At 34.5% G+C, this 26205-nt stretch overlaps 1 protein-coding gene across 6 annotated transcripts in view; it reads left to right on the top strand.

Moving 5' to 3' along the window:
* The window catches only part of STXBP5L (syntaxin binding protein 5L), a 416226-nt gene that overhangs the window by 221573 nt on the left and 168448 nt on the right, over positions 1-26205 (top strand). For all 6 annotated transcript variants that reach the window (XM_082624250.1, XM_082624249.1, XM_082624248.1 and 3 more), the window contains exons 11-14: positions 4229-4383; positions 9657-9729; positions 13080-13227; positions 14145-14212. In XM_082624250.1, the coding sequence (XP_082480376.1) occupies positions 4229-4383; positions 9657-9729; positions 13080-13227; positions 14145-14212 (444 nt within the window). The remainder of the gene's footprint in view (positions 1-4228; positions 4384-9656; positions 9730-13079; positions 13228-14144; positions 14213-26205) is intronic.

Raw genomic sequence — 26205 nt, 5'->3', positions numbered from 1 at the left:
CCAGCAGAAACTAACACAACATTGTAAAGCAATTATACTCCAAGAAAGATATATATTTTTAAAAAAAAGATCATTGGCTTATGGAGTAAGACAGCTATGTGACCTTGAAAATTTTAATTAACTCTTTTAAAATTTAATTTTCTCATCAATAATACCTATCTCACTGTGATGATTGTGAGGATCAAATTGAATTATGCATAAAGTTTTTAACATCATAAATTTGATGAGAGGCACATAGTAGATTTCTTAATAAAAAAAGTTATTACTATCATCATCAAAGCCATGTTATTTCTCACTGTTAATATTTTTCAACTGATTCTAAATTGCTTTGTTCTAGTAATTGGTAGCTCAACTTTGTGTAGAAGTAATTCTTCAGATTTCTATTGTGAAATAATTATGTATTACTAGTCATAATTACTATCATGCCACTTACTATGCACTGTAGTACATTGTGTCAATTTGTTGTGATTACAACTGTATTAGAAAAGCCTCTTCTAGAAGCAGTGGATCCACAGCTCAGAACAAAAGGAGACTACAAAAACAGAGGGGCACTGAAGTTGAGTCCTGAAAGGTGTTGCCACAGCAAAATGGCCCATAGTCTGGAAGTGGAAATAGATAGCTATATTTCCGTTCCATTTAGTATACAGCAAATATTTTGTGAAGTCAAAAATTGGGATGGCTGTAGCATGAGCAGGAACTTTAAGAAGAGCCTTACCATATATGCTGCAGCCTTACCTATGCTGCATAGGTAACAGATGTAAAGGGTATGTTTTCTGTTTAATTTTATCTTAAACTAGCCATTCACAAACTTGCTTTACATTTCTAGGGATAAACAACCATTCTGCTCAGGAATCATTGGTCCCCAGTCATCAGTTTGCTTACTGAGACTCCAATCACAATGGCCTCAAGGCTTAATAATTTTATTGTTTTAAAAAAAAGGAATAATGATCTCTTTACCTGCTATCACTAGCATTATCAGGTTCTCTGTAGTTAATAAAAATAACCTTCTGCTAGTTTTGTAATCCTTTCATGTTGTGGTCACCTACAGATAAGACTTCATGGGTAGTTAAGTTCTCCAAGCTTTAGTATACTCATCTATAAAGTGGGAATAATAGTAGTAGTTCTCTCATTGGGAGGGTTAAATACAATAATGCATGTAAAGTTCTTCACACAATACCTGGCACATCATAATACTCAACAAATGTTATTTTAACATGTATTACATTATGTTACACAATTTATTTAATCCTGTTGCTTTCATTGAGACAATAAGGCTCAGTGCTTTTTATTATATCTATTTTACAAATTATACAGTAAAGTAGACTTTTTTTCTTTTGGTGTACAGTTCTGTGGATTTGTAACACATGTATAGATTCCTGAAATTGACACCACAATAAGAATACAGAAAATTTCCATATCCACAAAATTCTCTCATACTATCCCCTTACAGTCACACCTTTCTCCACACCTAACCCCTGGCAACCAGTGGTCTGTACTCTGTCTCTATAGTTTTGCCTTTTTGAGATGTCATATAAGTGTAATTACATATTATGTAACCTTTGATCCTAGCTTCTTTTCCTCAACATAATGCCTTTGAGATTTATCTAAGTTGTTATCAATAATATTTAATTGTTATTAATGTTTCCTTTATGTATGAAGACATTATCAATTATATGGTTATTTCTTAATCCATCTGATAAATCTCTCAAGACACACTTGTATTAATTAGTAAAGCAGGCAGTTTCATGTGGTATAGCACTTACCAAAGTGTATCCCTTTAATTACTAATTGTATTCATGGAAAAAAAGGTCTGTAATCAAATAACTTTGAGAAATATGAAAAGTTCTGGGTTATTTAAACAAACTGGATTCTTACAATTTTTCAGAATATTAAATATGTGGCGTGAGTTATAAAATTTCAGAAGGGAGATATATATACTTTGCAAGTGTTTGTCAAATTATTTATTTATTTATCTACTTATTTATTTAATTTTATAGAACACCGATTAAGGTGTATTCCACAGTTTGAGAACTATTAGACTAGAAATGATAAACACTCACTAGCTGCTTGACCCTGAACAAGTTATTTAACCTGCATTAAGCCCAGACTCCTTATCTATGAAATTGAGCTAATAGTACTTTTCTCATCAGGATTGAGGATTACAAGATTGTGAGGATTACATAAAACTTACTTTATATATACACAGAGCACAATATATGCCACATGGCAAACATTCAGTAAATTGTAGCTATTTATTACTTCAGGCAGTATAGACCACAATTTAGGAGAACAGGCTTTGAAGGCTGATAGATCTCAGTTTTCTTTTGAGTTTCTCTGCTTAATTGTTATTTAACCTCATTAATAAAATGAGAACAATACTTCTGAGGATTCAATGTGATAATTAAATATCTAATGCAATTATCCATGAGTGGTTCCCTGAGCATTTTCCTGAGGAAATAGCTTTTTATTCAATCATTCAGTAATTTACAGAAAAGTGCATGTATATCAACAATTACTTCAGACCCAGGGTTTTGTGATGCAAAGTCATAATAAGAGCAGAAAAGATTGTGCCTCCTTTGAATACTAGAAAAGACATTTTCCAATGTGCTTACAAATAAGGGAGAGTAAATTGCTTCTTATCCTATGTTTAGATTAGTACTAGGAGATGAGAGTAAATTCACCCACTTTTACATGGGCAAAATAGATATTTATGCCCTTTATTAATATTTGGAGCAGATAGTTAAGCTCAATATTTCTGAAAAGATATTATGTTCTCCAAGTCATGAACTTTGTTGCAAAACAAAGCAGCAGAGGTGCAAAAACCCATACTCATTTCATTAAAAATGATTTTTAAACCTGAAGATGTCTTCTAAATAATCTAAGTACTATGTATTTCATAGAAAAAACAAACTTGCTTCTTAATACCACCATTAGTAGGTTGGTGCTAATTAATATGTCTAATTACTGGGGCAAAACTAACTCAAGTCAATTGATGCAAGACTCAAGGAAAATAAATTAGAGCATTTTCCCTTTTTTAGCTTACAACTCAAATATTTATATGAAAATATTAGGACAGAACTTTAAATAAAAATTAGTGAAGGCATTTTATATGTAGGTTTTGATGGAAACTTTTTTAAAGGGTTTTTTGTTGTTATTACATAGCCAGCATAAGATTAGCAAATGTCCCTTTGATAATGTTTGGTATTATGTACGATACAAAATGGAAAAGAAAGGGAAATCTTATGGAGTGAGTTCTAGAAACAAATAGATTCTTCAGTTTAGTAGATGGATAGAAGTGAATTATTTAGAGAAACATATGTTCTCAAGGAATTTGGTACAATAAAAGTGTCTAGTTCCTTTAAAAATTTTTTGGAGAATATTTTCAGTTTGGTCCTATTGAAAAATACTTTATATCAACACACATTTTCTTTTATATACATATAATAGGGATACAGATATTTGAGAAAAAAATGAAAACTTTTGAAGATATTTCATAACTTTCTGACAGCTATGATATTTTATGGTCATTTCAGCCCCACTCTATTATCTAACTGTAACTTGCAGTTAACAGAAATGAAAAAATTTGTTCGAAGTTAGTTTTACAAGCTAAATAGAACTGGCTGACCCTAGGTAAAGTTGAGAAGAAGGTCACATTTACTTTTGGTGAATCATTTTCCCATTACATATTAGTTTTCTCCATCTGTTTGTCATAACCCTTTCCCACAGAAACTCTATTATGTAGACTTTTCATGTTACCTTCTACCATTCTGGGCTTGCCACTGTCACATTTCATTTCATGTTGAAATTTGCCTCTATTTCTTAGTGATTTGGGGTCCCACCTGCCTACTGGTTAATATGATAAAGTAACATAGCCTAATATTCTAATAGTAGTAATTTAGAGTTTGGTAACCAACTAATATATGTGAAGATGTTCTGCTGAGTCAGTGAGCATCTTCCCCTCTCACCAACCTCACTGCCTTTCCCCCATCTCACCTCAACATCTTTAGATTGATTCATTAGTAATTTTAATGGTGAGAATATACATCCAGAAAAAAGGAAATGGTAGAATAGTAAATTGTTGGGTGAGATATTTGGGGCCAGGAAAGGCTTTTGCTCTCTGTCAAATTATTGTATATAATCCCTACTAAGCCCATTCCTTTTTGCCTCAATACTGTGAGATTGTGTCATCTTAAATAACTCAGTCTCATTAACTTTTTTTCCTCTGTAGTGAACCATTCATAATATTTTCTGGTGGACTGTCCTATGACAAAGCTTGCAGAAGACCAAGTTTAACCATCATGCATGGAAAAGCAATTACAGTGCTTGAAATGGATCATCCTATCGTTGAATTTCTAACTTTATGTGAAACACCCTATCCAAATGGTAAGTAACTAAAATGAAACTATTAATGTTGAAAAATCATTTTTGAAATGATAAGTTCCTAATAAAATTAAGCTTAAATATTTTTAGTTTTAGCAGCTGATATCTACTGTGATACAACACTGTGAGCTACAGGTGCTGGAGCAGGTTCTGCAGCTGTACCTACTTGAGAAAATGGAAGTAAGACAGATGTAGTGCAACAGTGCTGGAGTTTCAGGTTCTAATATCAGGTAAGTGCTTTAAACTTTGATAAGGATGGTGGAAGCTGAGCTGGGAGGGTCCGATCAGGGTCCGGGGTGAAATCACTTGGAGAAACTGAGGTCTCCTAATAGCCTTTCCTAGGCCAGCTCCACCCATCCCAATCCTGTGCCAATCAAAGTTAAAGCACTTACCTGATATCAGTGATCTGTAACTCTGGTGGTGCTGCATCTGTTTCACATCTGGCTTTGCTTCAGATGCAACTGCAGCACCTGTGATTACTCTAGGATTGCTGATGTATGGTTAGTGATTTATTCCAAATTTGAAAATAATTAGAAGAGCCTTTGGGAGCAGAGGTGCTTATGTATTTTTATCATCCCAAATATAAAGACTTTGTAAACATAAAAAAACAGTCTAGGGCCTCCCTGGTGGCGCAGTGGTTGAGAGTCCGCCTGCCGATGCAGGGGATATGGGTTCGTGCCCCGGTCTGGGGGGATCCCATATGCCGCGGAGCGGCTGGGCCCGTGAGCCATGGCCGCTGGGCCTGTGCGTCCGGAGCCTGTGCTCCGCAACGGGAGAGGCCACAGCAGTGAGAGGCCCGCATACCGCAAAAAAAAAAAAAAAAAAAAAAAAAAAAAAAAAAAAAAAAAAAAAAAAAAAGTCTAAACTTATATGCAAACTGTATAATGGAATCTAATGATGAAATATTTTAATAATGAAATCTAAAAATTGAGAAAGGTGAAATATAAAAAGGGAAATACGAGTTTATGATTAAAAAAGATAGTATGTGTATATATATTACTACATTTTCAAGAGGGAACATAGATGTAGGGAAAGGAACACTGTACTTGGAGACAGAGTATTTGGGCTTATGATTTAGCTCTGTCACTTACTAGCTATGTGACCTTGGACAAGTCACTCCACATTTATGAGTTTGATTTATCATTTGAAGAAAGAATATAATATTGATCCCACATGATTACTGGAAGGCCAAAGGGAATATACCTTGTAAACTATGAAGATAAATAGCTATTAGTTTTATTATAAATGTATTAATTTGTTTTAAATTATTGAGTTTCATATTTAAAAACTGAAATAAAGTGATATAAAATAACAATCAATGTGGCACTTTATTCCCAGAGTTGCCAGGGGCAGACAAATTACTTGTGTTGTAAATTAACCAACAAATATTTATTGGATGCTTCTATGGCCTCAGTATGACAAGAACTTGTTGAGAATATGGATGAAGTATGAAACTGATCTCTGATGTCAAATCAGAAAATCTGGACACATGAGGAAGATAACTATGACTTAAGTTTAAAAAATATAATGCCTTAATTAAGCGCTGAGTTATACGAATCAGAGTTTAAATAATGTACCAATTTATAGGCTAGTCAGGTAGTAGATGACTGAAATATTCATGCAAAGCTTCATGGAAAAAGTAGGATTTAGATAGGGCTTGAAGAATGACTTCGGCCTTGAAAATAATATTGAGTAAAGGTTTTAGAAATTGTGAGGTTTTGCTAGAGTGAGATCAATTCAGAGAAAAATTTGAAAGCCTTTTGTAGGTATTTGGAAATAGAGAACTACAGAGGAATTTTGAGGAAATATTAAGTGAAAGAAAGCAATGTTTTAGTGTGTGGGTTTGAAGAGAGAGACCCTGAAATCTAAAACTTCAGATTCCAACTGGGAGGCTTTTGTGATAATGTACATTAAAATGGTCAAGATCTGAAACAGAGTGTGCTGCTTGTAGGAATGGAAGATGAAAACCTATTGAATTTGGTCAACAACTGGATTAGGGAGTGATAGGAGAGATGAGTCAAAGACAACATTTTAGGAATAGTGGTTTCATATGCAGTAATAACAGTTCTTGGAAAGAGAGAAATATACGTTTGAGTCAGTAGAGTTGTTTAGAGAGCAGACAAAGAGAGGGAAAAGGTCTTTAATATTTATTTTTGAGTCATCAGAATATAGATGCTCTTTGGAGTTGTGAGAATGAATGATAAAGGAACAAAGAAAGAAAGAAAGAAAGAACAGAGGACCGAAAGCTGAGCTTAGGAAAATGCCTTCGTCTAAAGAGCCTCAAGAAAGAAGGTGTGCATACCAGTAATAGAAACTGAAAATGTGTGGTTGCCAAGATCAAACACTATAGGTATATGTGTATATACATTTTTGCACATCAGTAGAGATGTTAGGACAGTTTCTAATAATGTTAAACAAATTATAAATGTACTGTAACCAAGCCTAATCACTTCTAAGCCACATATATTACTTTGCTTTTCAGAGAAGTGGTAATGAGGATGGAACTTTTTACTTACTAGGAGCTGGGAGAAATAGTTTAACTTTACTCAGTAAAATATAAGTGTATTTTATTAACTATTTCTGATTAAAACAATAGTACATGAAAAAGCCAGAAAAGAACCCTGCAATACACAAGAGTATATAGTGAAAACTTTCTCACTGCCCTTCCAGAGGTAACCACTGTTACTAAGTTTCTTATGTATTCTCCCCCAAATAATGTATGCATATATGCATTATCTTTTTTATACAAATGACAACATACTCTATATGTTGTTCTGTATCACACTTTTTTCACTTAACAGTATACAGTATTTTGATTATGATTCCATATTAGTAAATATGGAACTTTAATCTCCTTTATAGCCACATAATGATAAGTGTTATGCATATGTTAAACAAAATACACTTATTAACAGTTTTTAATATTGCTGAATCATTCTGACAATTCAGCCTATTTCTCAAAGTACACAAATGCCTAATCCTCTTATCTCAGGGGGCATTGCCCAGAGTAACTAACCAACTGTACTCTGAATTTGTCAGTTTTGCATCTATATTTAATTGTATCTGGTCTTCTACAAGTGTCATAAATAATGCATTTCTCTTCAGAGAAGTAGTATTTATGATAGAGCTTTTACATCTTGTTGGGGGCTAGGGTTAAAAGGCTGAGCCTGCTCAGAAACAACCAATCTAATAAAAAAAAGTAATACAGTTGGCATCTATTGACTACTTACTATAAGCCAGCTTTTGCATCAAACATCTTTATATACATCTAATCTTTATTAACAGTCTAAGGTAGTATTATTTTGCCATTTCAATGGGTAGAGAAATTGAAAATCAAAGAAGTTAACTAATTTGCCTAGGATCAAACTGTTAATAAATAATAGACACAAATTGAACCTAACACTGACTCCAAAGGAAATCTTTTTATTCAGTGGTTACCACAGCACACCGAGTACTTCTACAAACGTGAAACTTTTGCTACCAGTTTTTATTATTTGAAAAGAAACAATAATCTAAAACAGGTGTAATTACCTAAAATAAAAATTTATTTAAGACTTTTGCTCATTCATGCCAGTGTCTCAGCTGTTTTATTTTTGTAGCCATTGCTTCCCAACCAATGATTTTCCTAGAGAGGGATGAGAAGACAAAGAGGAAACTAGTAGTATTCTTCAAACTGAAAAACAAACGAAAAAATCCCCAAACCCCGAAACATATTGAAATAATGTTGAAAACTTAAAACAACTCTAAGAGATAAGGGAGAAGAGGGGAAATGCCTCAGTTTGAAAAAGTTTGAGTAGCAAATAGTTTGAGGACTGTATACTGTTGTATAAATACGCACCCAAACAAGGTCAGGCTCCTCAGTTTTTGTTTTTTTGATTCTAGTTTTTCTCTCATAGCTTGTGACTTAAAAAATAAATATGAATATGTTCTGTAGCTTCTCAGGACTGGAAGGACTGTGAAGGCCATCTATTTTAGTTTACCATTCAAGACTTGAATATTCTTGAATACAAAATTCCTGCCAAGTGATTGTTGAGTTTAGGATTAAATACCTCTTAAACTAGCCAGTAGAAACTGCTGGTATAATGAAAACAGCATGCATTAAAGTTTCAGGTCTATAACTTACTAGTTTTGTAACCTTGTGCCAATCTCATAACCTCTTTGGACTCCAGTTTTCTCTGTGAAATGAAAAAAATGATGATACATGCTCTAGCTACAGAGAATCAAATGCCATGTATGTAAAATGTTTTTGTAAATACTTTTTTCCTTAAATTGAGCTAACACTGTAACTGTGGCTTTCCTTTATTAGTCCTTTATTACAGATGGAAAGCAATGTCTTCCTTAACCACTATAACTAAATTAGTGCTCCCTCACCAACCAGAAGTCATTTCTTATACTATTACCCTTGTTATTTTTTTCATAGTTCACTTTACTTTCTGAATTAATCTTATTTGTTTACTTGTTCACTGTTTGTATGTATCCCTAGATTGTAAACTTTATTAGAACAAAGACCTTGTCATTCTTATTCCCCATATATCCTTTGTTCTTAGGACAGTTTCTGGAATATATTGAAGGAAGGAAGGGAGGATGGAAAAGGGGAGAAAGAAAGGGTTGAATTTTAAGAACTTGAAAATCCTAGGCTATCCTCAGACTCTGATTTTTTGAGATATATACTCTTGGGCACATAGTAGGAAGTCTTTAAGTACCTGTTAAATCACATTGAATTGAAAGTAATTTTTTTAGTATAAGGAGTGTTGCTCTCATAGGGAGGTGAATATGTATCACAACTGAGAGAAGCAGAACTATTTCCTTAGTATATCTCCTGTAGGCATGAAATCAGATCTGAAATGGAAGGTTATGGGAGACTAAGATAAATGTGAGATGGAGGTGACAGACTCACTCTCTTCAAATAATCTACTACTATCATGATTATTGAGGTATATTTAACTCTATGCTATGCAACTTCTCATTTTTTCCTCGTTCCCTATAATGGTCTTAAACATTGTTTGAGAAACACGTCATACATATATATATATTTTGAGTCCCACGTTTTTCTTTTTCTCTTTTTTTTTAAACACCTTTATTGGAGTATAATTGCTTTACAGTGGACAACATATATTTTTAAAAAGCGCTCTTTGTTACTTCGTATTTTGGCTCATATTTTGGTCTTCTCAAAACATTTAAATAACATTTATACAGGAGATAAAGGAAATACAAGTTTGGTGATTTTGTAAAATGTTAAATATGAAAACTTTTCCATTTTTTTTTTCTACTTGTAGAATTTCAAGAACCCTATGCCGTTGCTGTACTTCTGGAGAAAGATCTCATTGTAGTTGATCTGACACAAAGCAAGTAAGTTGTCCGTGTACGATTAACACTATTTTAAACTCTATTTATTGCAATTAAAATATAGGAGGACATTATAGATAATTGACATTAGAATTCTTTAGATGGTAAATATTCTTTATGTGGAATATTGTTTTGCTAGAATTACAAAAATGTAATTTGGTTCAGTAATGAAAAGTAAACCAGGAGAGTTTAGGGGACACTGAGAATATTGTAAGATATTTTAAAGGCAACACCTAATGTTTAAAAAGGTGCCTTTGGGGACTCCAAACACATAAAATGGATCACATTTCTGCTATTTCCCTAAGCAAAAAACAATTGTTACAAAAATTACATAATGTACTATTTGTCCATCTGCTCTATTGACTAAAGGAAAATGGCACATGATAAAAGTATTGTTGAACTACTGTGGCAGACAATACAGAAAATCAGGATCTCGAGGCAAGAGATGATAGATGCCTTCTTTTACTTTCTTTTCTTTTTCATTATGTTGTGGGAAGTAGAAACAAATATAAAATATTGCTGTTAGCATGGTGCTCTCCACTACTTTACATGGACAGTAAAAGGAGACTTGAAACTGATGAACACTGTCTTCCTGCTACATATTTTCATTATCAATGATGATAGGCATGAAGCTCATTTTCCCTCATTCTTTGCTCTAGACTCACTGATCATTTTTTAGCCTGTTATATTTGAAGAGCTTTTGTACATTCTCTCTCCTCTGCATGGAATAATCTTCCATTCCTTTTTCTCCTTACTAACATCTATAAGAATCTCAACTCAGATATCGTTTTCTCATTTAAAGAAAATCTTCCATTATCTGTATAATTTGGTCAAATATCCTATTAAGGGCTGTCTTAGATCCATGTTCCTGTCCTTCATAGCTTTGACACAGATGAAATTTTCCATTTGTTATTGTTTTAAAGATTGTCTCCCTACTAGACTGTAGGCCTCATGAAGGGTGGGCTTTGTCTCCACATGAAGTAGGTTCTTAATAAATTTTTGTTAGATGAAGTACAGTCTGAGTTTTACTCTCAGTGTAGTTTGTGAATGTAAGAGCCAAAGTTTTTCTTTGTGGTAATTTGCATCACATAGTATTTCAATATTTTGAAAGGGAATAGGGTTGGTCCATAATATCACCATAACTGAATTCTGCCTAGCTGCTCTATTTATCAACATAAAACCTGATTAAATATTGTGTATGAGTGTGGATTTATGCCTCTATCTCTAAGTTCTAATATAGGTTTTATTAAAATACACTTTTCTAATCTCACTGGTAGTCACCTCTTCCTTCTGTGCCATATTTGTTGGTTCCTCATACCTTGTCTAATTGTCTAACATCCTCCAAGGCCCACTATAGTTTGTCTTTAATACTCACATTCTTTAGCATATATATTTATTCTTTTTAAAACTTTTTTATTGTGGTAAAATACATATAACATAAAAGTTACTATTTGTATGCATTAATTCTTATGCTTTTCATTACCTTATATAAGTATGTGGATTGACATTTTGTTTGCACGTTTTTATCTAATATTTTGCCATCTTCAGCACCATGTTTTAAAATCTGTGTGACAGGGGCTTCCCTGGTGGCGCAGTGGTTGAGAGTCCGCCTGCCGATGCACGGGACATGGGCTCGTGCCCCAGTCTGGGAAGATCCCACATGCCGCGGAGCGGCTGGGCCCATGCACATCCAGGGCCTGTGCTCCGCAACAGGAGAGGCCACAACAGTGAGAGGCCCGCATACCGCAAAAAAAAAAAAAAAAAAAAAAATCTATGTGACATTCCTATTTTGTTGTCTATTACAAGAAGTTTAATGTGGAAAAACTGAACATGTTCTCTTTCCCTCCAAATAGTTACTTTTAGCCATGTTTAATGTTAACAATTAAATTGCAGCTTTGTGCTCTTTTTTCAAATTAATTTATTCCTTCCTTCCTTCTTTTCCAGTTAATCCTCTACATGAAAGCAAGCATTAGGGCTTAAAAAATTTTCCTCTTCTTGGTTTCTTGGATTTACATCTTTGTTTACATTTCTACAACAACCAGTTCACACTTTCACATGTAAATTTTTGTAATACATTTTTAGTTATTTCTTTCTTAAATGTCATTTTTCTACTCTTTACCAATATAATTTATTTTCCCCAAACATTTTCATGATATTGTTCACCTTCTCAGGAGTCTGTCATTGTGACCTCTTGCTATTATCAAATCCCAAGTTGTAGATCTGATCTTTAAGGTGATCCACTTATTTTACTTCTAATTCTTCAATATCAGAAATATTGATAATTTCTGCTCTGAAACAGGGAACCTCTGATCCATTCAGTTTAAACTACTTGCCATTTATTAAACACAACTTTCTCCTTTCCATGTGATTTTGCATATACTACTGTTCTTATCTGGGAAACCATTAAGATTGGAGGGAAAAGAACCCCTGTCAACACACACATAGACACACACACACACACACACCATACTCTTTCTGGTGTTTGAACTAAGTTTCTGATTAAGTTCCTATAATATGGGGAAAATTATTTTTAATAGTCCTCCCCACCCCCCAAAAGCACGCTGTATCAGAAGTAACATGATCACACAGACTGAGAACAGATGCAGCATAGAATCATACTCAATTCCATCTACTACAGTACCTGGTACATCTGGTACATGAGAAGTGTACAATATATTGTGGTTCTAAGAATTCTTAATTTGGTTCTTACTGATACCCCTTTTTAAAATGATATATGGCTTGAGGATATGAAATTTACTACACCCATAGGTCTTCATTCCCACTGTTTTCTAGTTTACATAGGAAACAATCTTAAACATGTGTAATCACACACATACCTACATTGCACACACAACTTTCAGTTACTCCCTATAAAAATACAAAACCAAAATACTTGCCTACGTATTACGTCCCTTGGAAAGCATGTAAAATTTTCTAAGATATTTTAATACTTGTATTCTATAAATATATAGATAAAATTGTATGTAGATAAAGTACTTAGTTGATACGTTTTAATAAACTGATAAGTCAACTTGCTGCATATTTTCAATTTAACATAATTTAGTCTATCCATTTTAGAAAGCAATATCACTGTGCAATTTTGAAATTACTGGAAAGAAAATGAGTTTTTTCAAGTAAAATTCTACCAGTATTCATATTATATTTTATAGATATATATTTTTAAAAGAGAATTCTTATTCAGGTGATCATTGTTTTGTGATGCTTAAAAAACAATTACGTGAAATATATTCAATATAATCAATATTTAGAAGATTTTAGGGTTTGTTTTATAAAAGTTATTTCATTTTTATATCAGTACAAAATGACACTAATATATTATCTTTATCTATTAGCTTTCCAATCTTTGAAAATCCATATCCCATGGACATTCATGAATCACCAGTTACGTGCACAGCATACTTTGCTGACTGCCCACCAGATTTGATTCTAGTGCTCTACTCTATAGGAGTCAAGCATAAAAAACAAGGATACAGTAATAAGGTAAAAGCAACAATTAGAAATAAATTTTCTTGTATTCATATCCATATCATATGATCATACTTTTTTCTGTTATTTTCTGACTTTCCATAGAAGAAGACTTGAACTAAATTCTTTTCAAGTCATAAGCTGGCACCTATAATAGACATAATTTCTGAAAATTTCAAATTTCCTAAATGCTACATAGCTTTAAGTCTACGAGAATATAAATTTCTTATATAAAAAGTATACAATTATATACTAAGATATACTTACCTATCATATATATTTATATACTAAGTATATGTTTAAACTAACATATGCTTGAATCATAAGATGTTACTTTTGATTATTTTAGGGGAAGGATTACATTTTAAGAAATTCAAGAGTCAACTCTTTCTAGTTATTTCTTAGCAGTCAATGGTTAATAAGACATAATTGTCAAAGACTTGCATTAAATAACTTTGTAGAATTCCATTTTGTTATATTTAACTACAGAATTCAAATACTTACAATTATAATAGACCCCCCTATTATGATTTCTGTTATTTGAACAGGACTGTTGAGATGGACAACTCTAGGGGGCACAATTTACATAGTATTTTGTGTTAAATGGCACCACCACAGTTTGGAGGTACATAGACTTCATGGAAAATGTAGCAACACCATATTTGTATGATTAAAGATACTTTTTTGCATTTTTAATATGAATGGTAATATTTGTTAAAATCTATATTTTTAAAGGATATGAAATTTTGCATTTGGAATTGTTCAATGAAAGAGTTAAAAAATAGGTACACATTTCATTCTTCATTACTTAACAGCTATTTATTTTTAGGTGAAACTTTTACTGTTATTTTAAAATATTTTTATTTTAAATTTCTAAGTTATTTAAATTTAAAAAATAAAACTTATAAATTCTTCCCACGTAATCTGTTTAGGAGTGGCCAATCAGTGGAGGAGCTTGGAACCTTGGCACACAGACATATCCAGAAATTATTATTACTGGGTAAGTGCGATGTGATTTATTAGTTTATCAATTTATCATCAAAAAGATTTCATTGAATTTTCACACTTTCCCATAATTGTGCTCTAGGAATGCTGACAGTTTAAATTAAAATATAAGACACAGCTTCTATCCAAAGATTATAACCTTTATAGAAGATAAAATCAAATCATTGAAAACATAGACATATAACAAAAATAAATAAGTGAAGATTATAAGACCAGAAGAAAGTCAAAGATAGAAAAATCATGAGAGATTAGTCAAGGAAGAATTTCTGTAGAAATCATAGATTATTAGCCTTAGACAGGCCCTTACCAATATCTCTTGATTCCATCTAAATCCAGGAATCAGTGCTCTGTATCTCCATCAAGTGGCTATTTAAAGTATACTTCAAAACTTATAGCACCAGAAATGTTGTTACTTCCTATAGCAACCCACTTCATGCTCTAATATTAGGAATGAAAATGGAAACATAACAACAGATAAAGATAAGACTTAAAAGATGATAAGGAGTTCTGCTTATGGGGTATGGAATATATGTACTTTTCCCTATTGTTCCCACTAAGTACAATTAAAACCCCTGGATATTATTATAATATGACTGGAAAAGATGGAGAGAAGTCAGACTGGATAGGTCTCCGAAGACTCAAGGAATGACATGGAAGTGAGTTTCCTGGCTTTTCTCTTGCCTCATATATCCCAGAATTGGAGCTGAAGAAGCTGGCAACCTGGAGCTTCAGGCACAAACCTAAAAAGCCCAACAAAAGCTAGCTCTCTCTAGCCAAAAGGTGAGGAAAGGGGCAGCCTATAAAGACAGTAAACTTTTAGAAAATAATCTTTCTATTATAGCAAACCAACACAGAAAAAAACTATGGCCCCACCCCTACCCACTTCATCAGAGGTTGAGTGGAGAGCATGGACTTTCACCCTCATCAGGCTATAATAAGGTGCCTCAACTTGCCCATGAAGGGGGTGTCAGTTTCTGACACTGAGCTAAGGCTGAGTAGGGTGCTGGGAATTTTAACCCTACTGAATGGTAGTGAAACTCATTACCTGTGGTGACAGAGATCATGTGGGGAGAGAATTCCCAGCACTGCCCAGCAGTAATGAGGAGCCATATACCCTCCCCTTTTTTGTCAATGGAAGTCCAGTGAGGAAGGAGGAAAGAACAGAGCTTAAAAAGTTCATAAGGAAATAATGGTTGAAAACTTCCCAAATTTGGCAAAAGACATGAACCTAGAGATTGCAGAAGGTGAGCGAACTACAAGAAATTCACAATAAGACACATCATAGTCAAACTTTTGAATACTAAACACCAAGGAAAAAAATATGAAAACAGCAAAAGAGAAATCACACCTCACCAACAGGGCAAAACCAATTTGAATGACGGCATATTTCCATTAGAAACCATGGAGGCCAGAGGAAACCTGTATCTTTCTCAAGTGCTGAAAGAAAAGAACTGGCAACCTAGAATAATATACCCAGCAAAAATATCTTCCAGGAATTAATTAGAAATTAATACATTCTAAGAAGAGGGAGACTAAGACTATGTCAACCTCAGACCTACTCTGAAAGAATGGCTAAAGGAAATTCTCTAAACAGAAAGAAAATGATAAAAGAAGGAACCTTGGAATATGAGGAAGGAAGGAAGAACACAGTAAGCAAAAATATGGGTTAATACAATAGGCTTTCTTTCTCTTGAGTTGTTAAAATTATATTTGATGGTTGAAGAAAACATTATGGTTACATTGTTTGATGTGGTTCTACATATGTATAGAGGAAATATTTAAGGTAATTATAAATGGGTGAGGGTAAACAGGTATAAAGGAAGGTAAGGTTTTTATACTTCCCTTAAAATGGTAGTATGATAACACCAGTAGACTGTAACAAGTTAAATGAATATTACAATGCCGTACCTAAAGCAATACTGTAAAAAGATCTGGGCTAAGAGATACACTGAAAAACATTATTGACACATAAAAATGGATGTATTAAAGTAATTCAATTAACCTATAGGGAAGCAGGGGGAAAAAAGTGACAATAAAAGAGGGGAAAAACAGAAAAGAAATAAAAAAAAGATGGACTTAATTAATCATGGAAGTGTTAAGGCATAAATGTAAGTGGTCTAAATACATCAATTCAAATGCATTGATTAGCAGAGTGGATTAAAAAACAGAAACCAACGCTATGCCATTAACAATACACTCACTTCAAATACCACAGTATAATCAGGTTTAGAGAAAAAGGACAGAAAAATACTTTATAAAAGAATCAATGGAGGGCTTTCCTGGTGGCGCAGTGGTTGAGAGTCTGCCTGCCGATGCAGGGGACAAGGGTTCATGCCCCGGTCTGGGAGGATCCCACATGTCACAGAGCAGCTGGGCCCGTGAGCCATGGCCACTGAGCCTGCGCGTCCAGAGCCTGTGCTCCGCAATGGGAGAGGCCATGACAGTGAGAGGCCAGCGTACCGCAAAAAAAAAAAAAAAAAAAAAAAAAAAAGAATCAATGGATCAATGGAGAGTGACATCAGCAAGTTGTCAAAATAAGTAGCCCCAGACCTCGTTCTCCCACAGACACACTGATACAACAATATATGGTCCAAAAACCTTTATGAAAACTCTAGAAACCAATTAGGAAATCATAGTACCCCAGGGGAGCTCAAAGCCAAGAGTAGCCACACTGAAACTGGTAAAAACAGCCATTTTATTTAAACTATATCAGCTTCTTCCCCAAATTGGCACAACTCATGTTCAGGAGGAATCTTCCCTCATGAGAGGGAAGTAGTGGAGTAGACTGTACATCCAGTGTTCCACTTTTCAGGGGACTTCCAAAGAGTTTTTATCTCCCCTGAGTCAGAGTACTGATGGAACCTGGATGCCTGGGGGCTGCAGAGAACAAAAGAGAGCTCAGTGGCTTATTGAAGTGCCAAGAAACTTGCAGAACTAAGACAGATAATAGAAGGAGCAAGAGATGCAAGCTCCTGAAAAAGAAAACAGCAAACCTCTCTAATTGGGAAATTACACATACAGTCCCAGAGAAGATGCATCCCCATTGAAGGTTTGAGAGACCCCAAGGATCTTGAGCTTGGAGAAGGTCTTCTCCTGTATAAAGCCATCCATAACAGGTGGCTGTTTTCCAAATGCTAATTGACAGTAAAAAATAACAAGGTGCAGGAAGAAACAGGCAAACACAATCCAATCAAAGGAACAAGATAATTATCTAGAAACTGACCCTAAAGAATTTGATATCTGTGAATTACCTGACAAGCAATTGAAAATAACTGTCTCGGGCTTCCCTGGTTGTGCAGTGGTTGAGAGTCCACCTGCCGATGCAGGGGACACGGGTTCGTGCCCCGGTCCGGGAAGATCCCACATGCCACGGAGCGGCTGGGCCCGTGAGCCATGGCCGCTGAGCCTGCGCGTCCGGAGCCTGTGCTCCGCAACGGGAGAGGCCACAACAGTGAGAGGCCCGCATACCGCAAAAAAAAAAAAGAAAAGAAAAAGAAAATAGCTGTCTTAAAGAAGCTCAATGCATGACAAGAGAACACAGGTAGTCAACTAAATGAAATCAGGAAAATGATGCATGAATGAAATGAAAATATCAACAAAGAGATAGAAACTGTTAAAAAGAACCAGAAAGAAACTCTTAAAGAGAAGAATACAATAACTGAATTGAAGATTTTACTAGAAGGGAATAACAGCAGATTTAATCAGAAGAAAGAACCAGCAAACTTGAAGATAGGTAATAAGAAATCACTGAGTCAGAGGAACAAAAGGAAAAAGAATGAAGAAAAGTGACAAATGCCTAAAGGACTTATGGGATACCATCAAACATACCAGTATAGCATTATGGAAGACTAGAGAGAGAATGGGACAGAGAACTTATTTGAAGAAATCTTGGCTGAAAACTCCTCAAATCTGAGGAGGTAAATGGACTTCCGTTTTCATTGGATATGTATCAGAATATTCTAATGAGGGTGAACCCAAAGAGGCCCACACTGAGACATGTTATAATCGAATTGTCCAAGACAAAGAAACAATCTTAAAAGCAGCAACAGAAAAGCTACTCATTATCTGTATGAAAACTGTCATGAGATTATCATTGTATTTCTCAGCAGAAGTATTACAGGATAGAAGGGAGAAGGATGATATATTTAAAGTGAATAAAGAAAAAAGAAAAGCCAGCCATGGGACACTATATCTGGAAAACTGTACTTCAAAAATAAAGGAGAAATAAAGACCTTCCAAGATAAACAAAAACTGAAACCAGGGCTTCCCTGGTGGCGCAGTGGTTGAGAGTCTGCCTGCCGATGCAGGGGATGTGGGTTCGTGCCCCGGTCCAGGAAGATCCCACATGCTGTGGAGTGGCTGGGCCTGTGAGCCATGGCTGCTGAGCCTGCGTGTCCGGAGCCTGTGCTCCACAACGGTAGAGGCCACAACAGTGAGAGGCCCGTGTACCGCAAAAAAAAAAAAAAAAAAAAAGAAACCATTTATTACCACTATACCTGCCTCACAAGAATTGCTAAAGGGAGTCCTTTGAGTTGAAATGAATGAACACTAGACAACAAAATGAAAGCATATGAAAATATAAAGCTCTCTGGTAAAAGTAAATACACAGACAAAAACAGAATCCTGTAACACTGTAGTGGTGGTGCATGAATCACTTTAAATTCAGGTGTAGAATTTAAAAGATAAAAACATTTTAAAGAACTATAACTATAAAACTATGTTAATGGGTACAAAATATGAAGAGATGTATTGATAATTTACAGCATCATTAACATAAAGTGAGGGGAGAGAGAAAGGAGTAGGGTTTTTCAGTTATAATGTGCTGTATTACTTAACATAGATCACATCTTCCTTTGTTAATTCTCAAATATGCATTCATGGCATCATTTTCAAAGGGTTCTGTCCATTCCCAACACAAAATGTTAATCCACCCTCCACTGAAACCTTTGGTTTATTTTCAAACAGATCTGTGATGTAAACAACTTCATGCTCTGGATCTTTTGGGGTATGGAGTCTCAGCTCACCTGAGGACAGGTGGTCATACCTTGCCCCCGGGGATTCCTGTGGGTCAAGTGGGCCCTGAGAGGAGCGGGGCTAAAGGCCCTGAGGACTAAGGGTATTTTGGGGTAGATTTCTAAGGGCGACCCCTCACACAACCCTAAATCCACCATGTGATTTCCACTAATCCAGCAGCATCTACCCTAGGCAACAACAAGGCCACACCTATGCCAGGAGGAGCTCAGCCACTAGGAAACAGGCCCAGGGAAACTGCACTTCTGGAAGTTCTTACCTGAAGTCTTCAAACTACTCAGTGGTCTCAGATGTGCTATGCCTGATATCTCTAGCTCAGTGCTACTGAATACGGGCCTGAAGGAGTAATATCTGCACCAATAAGAAAACTTGTTAAAGGTGCCATTTCATGAGCCCCACAGGAGAATCATAACTTCATAACTTAGGTCCTGATTCCCTCCAAATTTGTATGCACTTTAAAGAATCAGAAGAAATGTTTGCTACGTGGTTCCCATGCAGTTTCCCGTTAGTATTACATGATGAGTATTTAGAAATTACATCACCTGTGCCCTCCCCACAGAGTCTGTCTATTGATCTGGGTGGGAGCATCCATGTTGTTTTAACTCCAGGTGATTCTAAGTTTAGACCAGGTTTAAGCCCAGGTTTAAGCTGTTGGGTACCTCGGTGAGAGTTGCTTCCAGTCTTTAGTCTTTAGTCCCTTTGCCTTTGGGAAGACATCGGTGTCTGCTCTACATGGTATTGGAATGGGCAGGGCAGTGTAGCCCACTTAAGGAGTAGGGTTTTTGTATGCAATTGAAGTTAAGTTGTCACTTTAAAATAGATCAGTATAACTATAAGATGTTTTATGTAATACACAAGGTAACTGCAAAGAAAATACCTATAGAATATGAACAAAAGAAAGTGAGAAACAAATCAAAGCATGTCACTATAAAAAATCAATGAAACTAAAGGAGGGCAGCAAGAAAGGAAACAAGGGGCAAAATAAATACAATATAAGCATAAAACAACTTTTAAATGGCAGTGGTAAGTCCTATACTATCATTTCTTTAAAGATAAATGAATTAAACTCCCAAATCAAAAGACACAGAGTGGAAGAATGGAAAAAGAAACAAGATCCAACTATATGCTGTCTACAGGAGACTCACTTTAGATATAAGGGTGTACATAGCCTGAAATGAAAGGATGGGTAAAGATATTGCATGCAAATGCTAACAAAAAAAGACATCAGGGGTGAGCATACTTTTATCAGACAAAATAGACTTTAAGCCAAAAACTGTCATGAAGACAAAGAAGGATAATATACGATGATAAAATAGTCAATTCACCAGAAAGAAATAAAAATTATAAATGTATATTCACCTAACAACATAACGCCCAAATATATGAAGCAAACACTGACAGAATTGAAGGGAGAAATAGGAAATAGTGCAAAAATAGTAGGAGTTTTCAATACCCCACTTTCAACAATGAATAGAGCACCCAGACAGAAGTTCAATAAGGAACAGAAGACTTGAAAAACAGTATAGAACAATTGGACCTCATAGCCATGTATAGCACACTCTACCCAACAACAGCAGAATATACATTCTCCTCAAGTACACGTGAAACATTCTCCAGGATAGATCACATGTTAGGCCATAAAACAAGTCTTAAAATTTTTAAGAAGATTGAAATCATAACAAGTATTTTTTTACAACCACAATGAAATGAAATTAGAAATGAATAGCGAAAGGAAGACTGGAAAATCCGCAAAATATGTGGAAATTAGGCAATACCCTCTTGAACAACCAATGGGTTAAGAAATCACAAGGAAGTTGGAAAATGTCTTGAGAAAAATGATAAAGACAACATATCAAACTTATGGGATGCAACAAAAGCACAACTAAGAGGTTTACAAGTAAACCTCTAAGAAGTTTATAGTAGTAAATGCCAACATTAAAAAAAGATCTAAAATCAACAATTTAACTGTACACCTCAAGGGATTAGAAAAAACTAAACCCAAATTTAGCAGAAGGAAGGAAATAAAGATAGAACAGAAATAAAAACAAAATAGAGGGTAGAAAAACAACAGAAAATATTAAAAACTGAGATTTTTAAAGATCAACAAAATTGACAAACTTAGCTAGACTAAGAAAAAAAGAAAAGACTCAACAAATATCAGAAATGAAAAAGGAGACGTTACAGCTGATGCCACAGAAATAAAAAAGGTTCATAAGAGACTACTATGAACAATTATATGCCAACAAAATGGATAACTTAGAAGAAATGGATAAATTTCTGGAAACATACAACCGACCAAGATTGAATAACGAAGAAATTAAAAAATCTGACAGACCTATAATCAGTAAGAACATTGAATCAGTAATAAAAAGTCTCCCAACAAAGAAAAGCCCAGAAGTAGAGGGCTTAACTGGAGAATTCTACCTAACATTTAAAGAATTAACAGTAGTTCTTTTTAAACTCCTCAAAAAATTGAAGAGGGAACACTTCCAAACTCATTGTATGAGACCAGCATTACATGATGTCAAAATCAGACAAAGATACTACCAGAAAAGAAAACTACAGAGCAATATCCCCAGTGACTATATTGCAAAAATCCTCAACAAAATACGAGCAAAACAAATTCAACTACACATTAAAATGATTATACATCATAACCAAGTGGGATATATCCTCAGGATGCAAGGATGGTTCAACATGAAAATCAATCAGTGTGATATACCACACCAACAAAATGAAGGACAAAAACCACATGAACATCTCAGATGAAGCAGAAAAAGCATTTGACAAAATTCAACACTCTTTAATGATAAAAGACATTCAACAATCTAGTAATAGAAGGAAATTACCACAACATAAAGGTCATGTGTGAAAAGCACATAGCTAACATCATACTCAATGGTGAATAACTAAAAGTTTTCCCTCTAAGATCAGAAACAAAGGAAGGATACCCACTCATACAACTTGATTCAACATAAAGCTAGAGTCCTTACACTTCCTGATTTCAAAACATGATACAAAGCTAATCAAAAATATTACAAAGTAATCAAAACAGTATGGTACTCACATAAAGACAGAGATATTGACCACTGAAACAATAAAGAACTTATAAATAAACCATCACCTATATGGTCAAATCTTTAATAAAGATACCAAGGCTATACAAAGGGGAAAGGATAGCCTCTGCAACAAATGATGTTGGTAAAACATTATTTGTACATGTGAAAGAATGAAATTGGACCTTTACTATATACCATACACAAAATCAACTGAAAACAAAACCCCCTAAATCTAAGACCTGAAACTAAAGAACACCCAAAAGAAAATGGGAAATATTTCATGACACTGGATTTGGCAATTATTTCTTAGTTGTGACACCAAAAATACAGGCAACAAAAGCAAAAATAGACAATTGGGACTACCTCAACTTAAAAACTTCTGTGAAACAAAGGGAACAATCAACAGAGTGAAAAGACATCCTACCGAGTCAGGTTATTTTCAAACCATATATCTGATAAGGGGTTAATATCCAAACTATGTAAAGAACTCCTGTAACTCAACAACAAAAACATACAATTCAATTAAAATGGGCAAAGGACTTGAATTAGGTATTTCTCCAAAGATACACAATTGACTTATAAGTGTATGAAAAGATGTTCAGCATCACTACTCATCAGGGAAATGCAAGTCAAATCCACAACGAGATATCACTTTACAACTGTTAAGATAGCACTGTGCAGCACCAACAGGAAAATAAGTGTTGGTGAAGATGTGGAGAAATTGAAACCTTTGTTCACTGTTGGTTGAAATGTAAACTGAGGTAGCTGCTATGGAAAACGATATGGAGTTTCCTCAAAAAATTAAAATTAGAATTACCATATTATCCAGCAATCCCACTTCTAAGCATGTATTCAAAAGAATTGAAAACAGGGTGTCAAAGGTGTTCCATGTTAATTGCACATCCATGTTTATTGCAGCATTTATTCACAGTATCCAAGAAGTGGAAGCAACATAAATGTCCATCAAAAAATGAATGGGTTTCTTTTTTTTTTTTTCTTGCGGTACACGGGCCCCTCACCACTGTGGCATCTCCTGTTGCGGAGCACAGGCTCCGGACGTGCAGGCTCAGCAGCCATGGCTCACGGGCCCAGCCGCTCCACGGCATGTGGGATCTTCCTGGACTAGGGCACGAACCCGTGTCCCCTGCATCAGCAGGTGGACTCCCAACCACTGCACCACCAGGGAAGCCCCAGTGAATGGGTTTCTTAAATGCGTTGTATACAATGGAATACTATTTAGTTTAGCCTTAGAAAAGAAGGAAATCTTTCTATTACATGGATGAACCAGAAGGAAATTATGCTAAGTGAAATAAGCCAGTCTCAAAAAGGCAAATACTGCATGATTCCACTTATATCAGGTACTTAGAATAAACAAATTCATAAAGGCAGAAGACAGAAAGGATGGTAGTTGCTCAGGAGAGAGGGGAAAAGGGAGTTGTTGTTCAATGGATGTGGAGTTCAATTTTTCTAGATGAAAAAATTCTAGAGATTTGCTGCACAACAATGTGCATATCGTTAATACTATTGTATTATACACTTAAAAATGGTTAACATAGTAAATTTTATGTTATGTGTTTTTTACCACAATAAAAAAATCATTATATAACAAATTATTATAACTGAAAATAAGAACTAAATAAGTTGGCTTAACAGCATGTAGTGACAGCTGAAAAAAGGATTAGTAAACTGGGAGATAGTGAGTAGAAAATATCCAGATGGAATCACAGAGAAAAAAGGAAAGCATAAGAGATATACGATACTTGGTGAAGAAGTTTGAACATATATATAACTGGAGACACAAACAGAAAGGAGAGAGAGAATAAAGCAGAATAAATTATTGAATGATAATGGCTCAGATTTTTTCCATTGAGAACACAAATTCAAAATGTGCTAAAAACTGAAAGCAGAGTAAATAAAAGGAAAACCATCTACACAGATTGTAGTAAAACTGATGAAAACAAAGGGTAATGAAAAAATTCTCAAAAGCAGCCAGAGGTGGACACTTTACAATAAAACAAACAGTAATAAGATTGAGAGTTGATATTTTAACAGAAATGATGAAAAGAGAAGGTATTGGTATAAAATCTCTATACTACTGGGAAAAATGCTAATATAGAATTTCATACTTAGCAAAAATATTCTTCAACTATGAAGGCAAATTTTTTTTCAAACAAATGTTGAGAGAATTAAAGTGAGTGCCTTAAATAGAAGGAAAACAATACCAGATAGAAAAATAGAAATGCAGAAATTAAATAATAACAACAGAAAAAGGTAAATGCAAGAATAAATTAAATAAATAGCAATAATATTATGTTTTGGTATAAGTATTAAAATGTCAATAATTTTTAATAATGTGATGTAGAATGAAAATATATCATAATGCTAGCACAAAAGGTGGGAGAAAGGAAAGTAGAGATAAAATATTTAACATTCTTGCTTTGTCTGGGTAGGTGTAAAATTAACAATTTAAGGATCAACAATTTAAGGGTCAGTTTTGTAATATCTGTGTTAGCCACTAAAATAATAGTGCAAGAATATAATACTCAAAAACTAATAAAATAGAGTAATATTTTAAAATGTGATTATTCCTTAAAAGGACAGAAAAGAGAGAGAAAGAATACAGAATTGGTTAGACAAATAGAATATAATTGTGAGGTTGGCAGATTTAAATTCCAGTGTATCAATAATTACACTAAATATAATTTGACTGAATTCTGCAATCATAAGCAAAGACTGTCAGTCTAAATAAAAAAAAATTCTAAGTCACTTATGAGACACATTAAATATATGTATACTAAAAATTTGAAAGTAAATACATGAAAAATTGTAACATGAACGATTTAAAATTTTGGTACACCTCTACTTATATTAGTGAAGTAGTTTTCTATTGCTGCATAACAAATCACCACAAACTTAGCAGCTGAAAACTCATTTATTAACTCACATCTCTATAGGTCAGACATCTGGCACTGTATGATTGAGATATTTGCTCAGTGTACCATAAGACTGAAATCAAGGGGTCAACAAGGCTGAGTTGTCATCTGGAGGTTCTGAGGGAAAATCTGCTTCCAATCTGCTTCCAATCTGCCTCTCATTGTTTTTATTAGAAAAATTTAGTTCCTTGTGGTTGTGGGACTGAGCTCCCAATTTCCTTGCTAGGTGTCATGGGGGGAGAGCATGTTAGCTACCTAAGGCTGCCTGCATTTCTTGCCACGTGGCCCCTTCTTACTTCAAGCCAGTAACAATGCATCTAGTACTTCTCATGCTTCAAATTTCAAAATTCTTTCATCTTTGACCTCTAGATCTATATTTATAGGTTTCATGTGATAGGTTCACCCAAATAGTATCCTTTTCTTAAAGTCAACATAACTGTCATGGGAGTGATATATTCTCTATTGTATCCACAGTCCCAGAGAATATACAGGATTATCCAGAAGGCAGGAATCCTGGGGAATATTTTAGAATTCTGCCTACCACAGTAAACGTTAAAGCAAGAAGTATTATCAAATGTAAAAGGGACTATTTTAAAATAATAAAAGGATGAATCCATAAGAATTTTGAGTTCAGGGCCCCAAAATATACAAAGAGATAGACAATTCTGCAATAAGTGGAAGAAAATATAACAAACCTCTCTCTGCAACTGATTTTAAAATTAAAGGAAAAATCCATAACAATAAAGAAAGTTTTGAACAGCATGATTAACAAGTCTGACTTAACTGACATATTTAAAACATTACACTGTACAATTCAAGAATGTACATTCTTTTCAAGTGCACATGAGACACAGACCAAAATTGACCATATGCAGGACCATAATAAAAGTGCCAATAAATGTCACAGGATTGTAATCATATATAACATGTTCTCTGACCACAGGGGAATTAAACTAGGAACAAAT

Source organism: Mesoplodon mirus (genome assembly GCF_964341445.2).
Source record: "Mesoplodon mirus genome assembly, chromosome: 6".
Classification (NCBI taxonomy): Eukaryota; Metazoa; Chordata; class Mammalia; order Artiodactyla; family Ziphiidae; genus Mesoplodon; species Mesoplodon mirus.
This window is presented reverse-complemented; position numbering and strand designations above follow the sequence as displayed.